Source organism: Chiloscyllium plagiosum, chromosome 1 (assembly GCF_004010195.1).
Source record: "Chiloscyllium plagiosum isolate BGI_BamShark_2017 chromosome 1, ASM401019v2, whole genome shotgun sequence".
In the NCBI taxonomy this organism is placed as follows: Eukaryota; Metazoa; Chordata; class Chondrichthyes; order Orectolobiformes; family Hemiscylliidae; genus Chiloscyllium; species Chiloscyllium plagiosum.
Window position 1 is genome coordinate 88732454 of NC_057710.1, and position 9823 is coordinate 88742276.

The 9823-nt window shown below is 40.6% G+C and overlaps 1 protein-coding gene across 4 annotated transcripts in view; it reads right to left on the reverse strand.

Moving 5' to 3' along the window:
* The window catches only part of dcun1d4 (DCN1, defective in cullin neddylation 1, domain containing 4 (S. cerevisiae)), a 72187-nt gene that overhangs the window by 39536 nt on the left and 22828 nt on the right, over positions 1-9823 (reverse strand). For 3 of the 4 annotated variants that reach the window (XM_043691125.1, XM_043691143.1, XM_043691134.1), the window contains exon 4: positions 6587-6704. In XM_043691125.1, the coding sequence (XP_043547060.1) occupies positions 6587-6704 (118 nt within the window). Of the gene's footprint in view, positions 1-6586; positions 6705-9823 lie in introns of those variants that run through there. The other variant, XM_043691153.1, reaches the window with a different exon arrangement.

Below are 9823 nucleotides of genomic sequence, written 5' to 3' on the forward strand. Positions count from 1 at the left end.
GTGCAGAGGATGGAATAGATGATGTGTGTGGAGGTGCAGGTGAATCTGTGGCGGATATGGAAGTGTGCTTTGGGGCCTTGGAGGGAGGTGAGGGGGGAGGGGTGGGCGCGAGTCTTGCACCTCCTGCGGTTGCAGGGGAGGGTGCCGGGAGTGGAGGTTGGGTTGGTGGGGGGTGTGGGTCTGACGAGGGAGTCACGGAGGGAGTGGTCTTTACGGGGTGCTGGTAGGGGAGGGGAGGGAAATATATCCTTGGTGGTGGGGTCCGTTTGGAGGTGGCGGAAATGGAGGCGGATGATGCGCTGTACATGGAGGTTAGTTCCTTGGTGGTGGGTCCATTTCCTAACCTGCAATCTTCATCCCGACCTCTCCGCCCCCGCCCCCGCCTGTCCTATCACCCTCACCTTGACCTCTTTCCACCTATCACATTTCCGACGCCCCTCCCCCAAGTCCCTCCTCCCTATCTTTTATCTTAGCCTGCTGGACCAACTTTCCTCATTCCTGAAGAAGGGCTAATGCCCGAAACGTCGATTCTCCTGTTCCCTAGATGCTGCCTGACCTGCTGCGCTTTTCCAGCAACACATTTCCATACCTGAAACGATCTCAAAGTTAGCCTGAAATAGTCATATTTGAATCAAAGATTCAAATGCACAACGCCACACTATTCCATTAAATAGGTACAATTATCTGACTTTTGGACACAAAGGACAGAATTTTCTGAAATGCCAAAGTTATCAGCTAAAAGTCCAGGCTACAATTTTCAAATCAGTTAAACAATGGCACAAGAGCAGAGAGATGACCAAAATGGAATAGCTATTCAATTGAGCTTTGATAGGGGTTTCATACAAGCCTCGGGTAAATTTGATGGTCGTGTCAAATGCAGCATCTTTAACATAAGCCGTCATCCAAACAAAAACAAGCAATGACATCAGGAAGAACAAAAATATTTAAGAACAGAAAACTAATATAGCCAACACGTTTGTCCATTTGGTAGATAATTCAATTAGTCAGCTTCTATCATCCAATCCATTTGAATGTGTTTAGGCTATAGCATTCTGCTTCTACGTTTTCCAAGGTAGCTATGCTACAAGCTCATCAATGTTCTGGTGAAAAACCTCCAGATAACTTGCACAACGTCTGATTGGACATTTGCTTCAAATGAAAGGCAAGAGCTTTGAAGTAAAAACAAATTGCTGGAAAAGCTCAGCAGGTCTGGCAGCATCTGTGAAGAGAAATCAGAGTTAACATTTTGGGTCAAGTCACCATTCCTCAGAATGGTTTGAAGTGTTTATTACAGACCAACGTCACAGACAAATGGGAGAATTTAATTTTCTAATAAAAACAGGTTTTCCTAGCTGCAAAACGTTCTATTTTTAAAGTTTCTTCGACTATTTATTTTCCTTTTGAAATAGGGTTTCAGGAAAACATACCACAATCAGTTTGTGAAGTCCAATTTAAAAATAACCCACAGCAATTTCTTTGGGGTTAAAGTAAATACAGTTTATTACTGCATTCAAAACTTGAGGAGGAATATTTTACACCATGCATTCACACATATTTGCATCCAAGAAAGATGCAGAAAGAGAAAAGGATAGATGGATTAAAAATTATTTATAATCAAAGATATCAGAATTAATTCACATGAATTAGAGAATCCAATAAGTCAGTTCCAATGCAGTATCTCATTTGGCAGTGCACAAAGTCCATTCCACAGGAGTGCAGATGCACAGAGTCTCAGATGTTTTCAGCACAGGAAGCAATTACATCCACAACCGTCAACAATGCAGTCAAATTGCTGATGAAAGTACAGAGTTGTAAGTTGTAAGTGCAGAGAGAATTAGTTCACTCTGCAGGCAAAATACAGGATTCATTCCAAAATTTTGAGACACTGACATAAGAGGCAAGCATTAGCTATATGTGGAGCTGCTTGCGCTTCTGCTATTACAAGCAAACTCATTAAAGAGGTCAAAAACTGTAAATTAAAGACTATTCAAACAAACCAGCAGCTTGAATCATGTCAATGAAGTTTCAGGTTGAGGCACTCAGCTAATGAGGTGTGTTTGATGTCCACTTGGCAGAAATCATTGCTTTGCAGCAGATAATTGTGGAGTCATTTGCACCAAGACATTGAAATTAGTTGTGACTGTCTCCTTTGTTAAGAACTAGCTGAGGTAGACCATTCCCTTTTGTTGGTTTAGCGGAAAATTCATAATTCAAGGAGTGCAACATCCCAAGAAGTGAGGAGTTAATTTTGTCCTGGTAACTGCTCAAATTTCCAGAGTAGCCAACGTGCCCATTGCATTTAATAGCAGAATTTTGAAATCAAGCAAGAGCCTTTATTTTAAAAAACAAGCATTTAAATTAAATTATAGCTGCCAAAAAAAAACTTAGGATCTCATTCTGTTGCTGGGCATACATGGTTGAAAGGAAGTAAAGTTAATCACAAAATCTAATACAAGGCAAAATGAGTACTCAATTTATTCCACTCGTGAGAACGGTAAATTATTTTCTAGCTGAAATCTATTTAACGAACTACAGGATGTTCTTTCTAGAAAAAGAAAGAAAAAATCTTACCAGTCAAAACCATTAAGTATCTCATGAAATTGTTCATGAAAAAAAAGAAAAATGATCATACCATTTGCTTTTTAAAAAGCACAATCTTAATGCCTCTTTAAGTTGATACTTCTGCTACAGTGATTGCTAAAATCAATGCTTTAAACACAGCTTTCTAATGCTCCATTTGAGTAGCAAATGTCCTTTCTTGACAAAGAAAACATGCAAGATGTATTAATTGATTGTTCAAATACATCCAGCATTGTTTGATTTTATACTTCAATTTATTCCTAAAATTATAATAAAGGATCAATCATTGCAGAATTCTGCAACAAGACATTAGTCTTCTGGGGTTAAATGGTGCTCTCATTTCCCAACATAACTGAACCAAACTCTTCAATTTTAATTTTTCCACTTGTCTCTACAGTCCAGTTTTTGATGGCAGACATAAATCATTAACTTTCTTTGCATTTTTTCCAGAGTGTTAAAACATTTAACCACCATCGCTGATTTATGAGAATAGAAATTCATGTAAATTCAAGAAAACATTTGATAATAAGAGCAATATTTAAAATATAGATTACAAAGATGCAGAAGTTAAGCTATAGTTATACAAAGCCCTATGTACTATGAGCAGATCTGGGCACCACACCTTAGGAAGGATATATTGAAATTTGAGGGTAAAACACAGGTTTACAAAGGATGATACATGGACTTCAGGAGTTAAATTTGAGGAGCGACTATGCAAAGTGGGCTCTTTTCTATGGATTTAGACCAGAGAAGCAGAATTAAGTCATTTAGCCCATGAAGTCTGTTCCGCCATTTGATCAAGGCTGATGGGTTGCTCAACCCTATTTTCCTTGTAACCCTGATCCTCTTACTGAGGACCTATGCTTTAAATACACAATGACATGGCCTCCCAAGCCCTCTGTGGCAATCAATTCCACAAATTCACCACCCTTGGGCAAGAAACGCTTCCTCATCTCAGTTCTCAAGGGTCATCCATTCATTCTGAGGCTGTGTCTCCAGCTACTAGCCATTTCTACGAGTAAAAACCTCATCTTCACATTCACTCTACCCAGCCCTCAGTATTAAAGTTTCAATCAGATCCCCTCCCATACCCCGATCATCCTTCTAAAAACTCTATTGAGTACAGACCCAAAGTCCTTAAACACTCCTCATAGGATAAGCCTTCACTCCTGGAATCATTCTTGCAATCTTCCTCCAGACCCCCTCCAACAGCAACACATCTTTCTTTTGATGCAGGACCCAAAACTGCTCATACTATTCCAAATGTGGACTAACCAGAGCCTTTTACTGCTGAGACTGCACATCTCTGCACTTGGTGTCTGTAGCTCTTGAAATAAATACCAACATTGCATTTACGTTCCTGGGCTTTAATTAAACCTGCTTGTTAATCTTAAGAGACTCCTGAACTAGGACTCCTAAGCTCCTTTGTGCTTCAGATTTCCAAACCCTTTCTCCATTTAGAAAAGTTTACACCTCGAATCTTCTTACCAAAATGTACGTATTCCATCCATCACTTCTTTTCCCATTCACCTAGCAAATTCAAGTCCTTCTGCAGCCTTCCAACTTCCTCAAAACTACCTGTCCCTCCACCTATCTTTGCATCATGTACAAATTTATCAACAAGTTTCTCCATCCAGACCATTAATGTACAATGTGAGTAATTGTGGTCTCATTGACTACTGTGGAATTCTACTAGTTACCGGCTGCCATCCTGAAAGGAACTCCGTTATCCCTGACCTTTGCCTTCTGCCAGTCAGCCAATCTTCTATCCATGCCAGTACCTTACCCCTAATACCATAGACTCTTATTTAGTAGCCTGTGCAGCACCTGGTCAAAGGCCTTCCGAAAATCTCAATATATCACATCCACTGGTTCTCCTTTGTTTAACTTGCTTATTACCACCTCAAAATAATTCTAAGATTTTTCACGCATGACTTCCCTTTCACTAATCTGTGCTAAGCACTATTTTACCATACAAGTACTCTACAATCTCGTCTTTAATAACGGACTCTAAAATCTTACTATTAACTGATATCAGGCTAACCAGCCTTCATGTTTCCCTCCCTTCTTAAACAGGAGTATTACAGTAGCCACATTCCAATCCTCTGTGACCCTCTCTGGCTCTGGTGATTCCTGGAAGATCACCACCATTGCCTCTCCAATCTCCTCAGCTATCTCCTTCAGAACTTTACACCATCTGGTCAGAGTAATTTATCCGCCGTCAGACTTTTCAGCACCTTCTCATTACTGACAGCCACTACACTCACCTCTGCCCCAACTCTCGAAGTTCTCTTGTACAATGTGGAGGCTAGGGTGCAGAAGAGGTTTACCAGGATAGTAGGTATCTGGAACACATTGCCACAGGTTGTGGCAGAGGAGATATAATAGGGGCATTTAAGAGACTTTTAGATAAGCACATGAATATGCAAGGAATAGAGGGGCATGGACCAAGGGCAGGCAAAGGGATTAGTTTAATTTGGCGTCATGTTCAGCACAACATTATGGGCCAAAGGGTTCGTTCCTGTGCTGTACATTTTTACATTCTGCTTTGTTACTGGTGTCTTCGACTGTGAAAACTGACAAAGTACCGGTTCAGTTTCTCTGCTCTCCATTACTACTTCGCCAGCCTAATTTTCTAGCAGTCCAATGTACACTCTTTCCTCTCTTACCTTATAGAGAGCTTTAAAAAAGTCTCTTGCAACTGTCTTTTAAATTACTAGCTAGCTTACTCATTTTATCTTCTCTCCCCCTTTTTGCTTTTTCAGATATCCTCTGGTTGTTAAAGGCTTCCCACTAAACTTCACCACATTGTATACTTTCTCTTTAATGCTGTCTGACTATCCTAGTCAGCCATGGTTGCCTCACCACCTTCATGTTTCCTGCTTCCTTGGGGCGTATTTCTGCTGTGCTATGCCTCCTGAATTACCCCAGGAACTCCTACTATTACTGCTCCACAATCATCCCTGTGTGACTACCCTTCTAAACAACTCTGGCCAGGTCCTCCCTCGCCTTGGTAACTACAGTTACATCTGATTCCAGCCTCTCCCTCCCAACCTGGCAACATGGTGGCGCACTGGTGAGTGAGTGAGTGAGTGAGTGAGTGAGTGAGTGAGTGAGTGAGTGAGTGAGTGAGTGAGTGAGGTGAGTGAGGTGAGTGAGGGTGATATATATAGTTCGCGCCTTCTCCCCACGTATGCAAAGATGTCTTCTGGGTGCACTAGTTTCCTCCCACAGTCCAGAGATGTGCAGGTTAGGTGGGTTGGCAATGCTAAATTGCCCAATAGTGTCCAGGGGGATGTGTAGGCTAGATGGAGTAGCCATGGGAAATACAGGGTTATAGGGATAGGGTAGGTGGGCGTGTCTGGGTGGGATGCTCAGAGGGATCACCGTGGACACAGTGAGCCACATGACCTAGTCCCACACTGTTGGGATTCTATGTTACTAACTGCATGGTGAATTCTACTATATGGCCACAGCCTCCTTGGGGTTCTTGAGATTAAGGGATAATCTGATCTAAGTCTTCAAGAGGTTAACAGGAAAAGACAGGGCAAATAAAGATACACTATTTCCACTGGTTGGAGATTCTAGAACCGGGTGCATAGTCTGGGAATTCGGGCCAGATCCTCAAGGAGAAAATGTTAGGAAGCACTTTTACATACAAGACATGGCAGATGTTTGGAACTCTCTTCCAAACAGTATTGGTTGTTAATTTAATGCTGAGATAGATAATACTTCTGCTTATTGAGAGTTTAAGGGATATGGGCCAAAGATCACGGAGCTAGCCAATGATCTCATTGAAAGGTGAAACAGGCTCAAAGGGCTGAGTGGCCTACTCCTATTTCTCTGCTCCTAAAAGGGGAGTAAGGGGCCAATGCAACATATACTGAATGAGACTTTCTTCCAATAACTATGAATTTGACAGCAAAGTAATTGCTTAAAAGTTTTACACTGAACTGCTATGAATATGCAGCCTTTTCTCTTCAAAAACAAAACCAGTAAAACATACCCATCATGCCTGCTTTTTTTAGCTGTCAGATCATCTGCAACTGTCGGTCTCCTCTTTTTCCTGGGTGGCATTCCCTTGTTACAGCAGTCGGAGCAGCAACTGCAAGATCGAAGATTTCCTGCAAAAGACAAAATTATAAACTAGCAGCTACCATGAATTTATTCATACCAATATTTAAAAGAATGCAATTGCACCAAGAGTAACATTTTACACAGGGGGTCTAACAGTTAATTTCTAGCAAACGATTCTTCCACACAAACTGCATAACATTACAAGGTGAACATTTATATTTGCATTAAATTGCAAGTTTTTCACTTTAAGATGTACATTTAAATAATAATTCTTTTCTGTAAAGCATTAGCTCCATGTAAGAGTAATTTCACCTTGTTGTAAAAGTGCCCCAAAAAAATCCTGTAATAATAAATGGCTGCAAACTTTAAGATATCTCAAAGTGCTTTATAACTAATTAAAGTGGCTAGAATTAAAGTCACTGTTCTAATACAGGGAATCACAGCAGCCATATAATAAGATCTCAGAAACAGCAGTGAAATCCAAGAAGCATAGAATAAATCAGCACAGAAGGCCATTTGATTACTTCGGCTGTCAGAAATACACATAACGCTAAACCTGGGGTTACCAGATAAATACTGGGCCAGACAGGGATTGAGCCTTGGCTGTTTTGCACTTCTTGCAGAGATGTGACAGGACAGACAAGACCATGGTTAAACATTTCAGCTATATTAAAAAAAACACTGCACTCCCTTAATGCTGCATCAAGTAGTCAGACTTGGTGCTCAAATGGCTGAACTGGGATGTGAACCCAATCCTTTGTTTCAGATATGGACACCATCACCTGAAAATTAAAAACTTGATCCACGTATCCACAGATAAGGACAAGTTGAGTTGATGCACAAATCAATCAGGATCTGACAGAGAGAATGATGATGAGGCTCAAGTAGTGGATTGGTGGCCTCTTCCTCTTACAAAAATTGTATAGTACAGCAAATTAGTCGCAGACATTAAATCCCTTCCATACGCAGGTCCAACTCTTTGCAATGAAGATTCAGCTTTCTACTTCTGTGCTCAGACCATTATTTTCTACCCATTACATTTGAAAACCTATTTTCAATTGCATTTTCCCATAGCCTTGCAAACGTTTTTACATTTTACCTGCCCATCCAACTCCCTTATCAAAATCAGAACTGAATTAGCCTCATTACTCAGGCACTCTTACTTTTGAACTCAATGCCTCACTTTAAACACAAGGCGAGGATCCCACTGGCCTCTTTAACCAAATCCTCTACTTGCTCACTTCTACCTTCACATGAACGAACACACACACACACGAACACACACACACACGCGCGCGCGCGCACGCATGCACACCTTTTACCTCTCCTTGATCTTGCTATTAAAATGTACCACTGCATTAAACTTAGTTGGCATGTAACCTATATCATTTTCCTTCTCGTTATACTCCTATATATCTATCATGTGCACATTTTAAAATTCGCAATTGAAAGTTACAATACTGCCAACTTAGATCATCACGAAAAGCAATGGTCCCCATTTAGCCCCAGAAGCTCCACTATATACCTTCCCCTAATCTGAAAAGGTTCACCACCACTCCATTCTTCATCAACACGACTTCGCTGTTCATTACACTTCAAACATCATAATATGTCCACATATATGACATCAACCACATTACCCTAAAAACAAAAATCAAGTTATTTGTTTTACAAAATCTATGCAGGCTCTCCTACTTAATCTACACTAGCTCAAGTAATTTAGTTTTGTACAATTCTAGCATAACCTCCCAATGCTCGGTTAATAAGAGGCAAGTGCCCCATATGCTTCCTTACCCATTTTATTTACCTGTCCCACTACCTTAAGACTTGTCCCACAATGTGGCTATGCACACCAAGGTCCCTCGAATCCTTGGTGCTTCCCATGGGGCTACCGTTCAACATGTAAACCCTAGCCTTACTTGCCTTGTCTAAGTGCATCACTTCACACTTACTTGGATTAAATTCCATTTCCATTGATTAGGCCATTTGACTAGCTCACCTATACCATCCTGTAATCCAATCTTTCTCACTATTTACCACCCCACTAATTTTCATAATTCTCCTGCAGTCAAGTCGAAGTCATTTATACATACCACAAACAGTGAGGTCCCTAAAACTGATCACTGCAGAACCTGTCCTCGACATAGGCTTCTAGTCAAAAAGACACCCTCTGACCATCACTCTCAGTCAGTCAGCTGGGGATTCAATTAGCTAAATTTCCTTGAACCCCATGAGCACTTACCTTTACTATCAGTTTCTCATGCAGGACCTTATCAAAAGTCTTGTTGATGCCCAACTAGATCACACCAAAGTATTGCCCTCATATATACCTAGCCGCCTCTTCAAAAACTAAAATTAAATCAAGTTGGTCAGAAATGATCTGCCCTTGACAAAGCCATGTTGACTGTTCTTGATTAGTCTCCGACTCTCCAAGTATAGATTAATTCGGTCTTTCAGAATTGCTTCCAATTCATTTCTCACCAAAGCAGTCAGACTGAGTGGCCTGTGGTTTCCTTGCTCCCTTCTTAAATAATAATACTGTACTATATTGTTAGCCACCTGGCACCTCTCCTGTGACCAGAGAGGAATTCAAAATTCGATGGCCAGAGCATTTACAATAGCCCTCAGACATTTTAAACTTACGTGATCAGACACATTATGACATCATGTCTGGGGCAAATGGGACTTGAACATAGACCTTCCAACCGAGGAGGTACGGACACAGTATCATAAGAGAACCCTTCATTCTGTATCCTGTAACAATCTTGATGATCTCTTACCAAGTTTTAAATATAACCAATTTTGTTTTTTAATATCCTCAATTTATTAATATTTATCCAGTATCACTATTTCTTTTCTCACTACAGCTTCAGAAACATTGCACCCTTTTGAACATTGTCTTTCGTGGTAAGCAAAGTACTTCTGCCATATCCTACCCCAAGGCAATTCTCGTTTTGGTCCTTAGTCAAACCTTGCCTCCTTTTTGTTTCTTTATTCTTTCATAAAAAAGGCCACTGGTACATTATTTCCCAAGCTATACGTTATTTTTCAGCATTCTAAAGATACATTACAAAAACCTAAAGTATTTCAATCCACTGATAAGGACCTGCATTCAATTGGACAAATATTTGCACAGGGCTGAAAATGTGTTGCTGGAGAAGCGCAG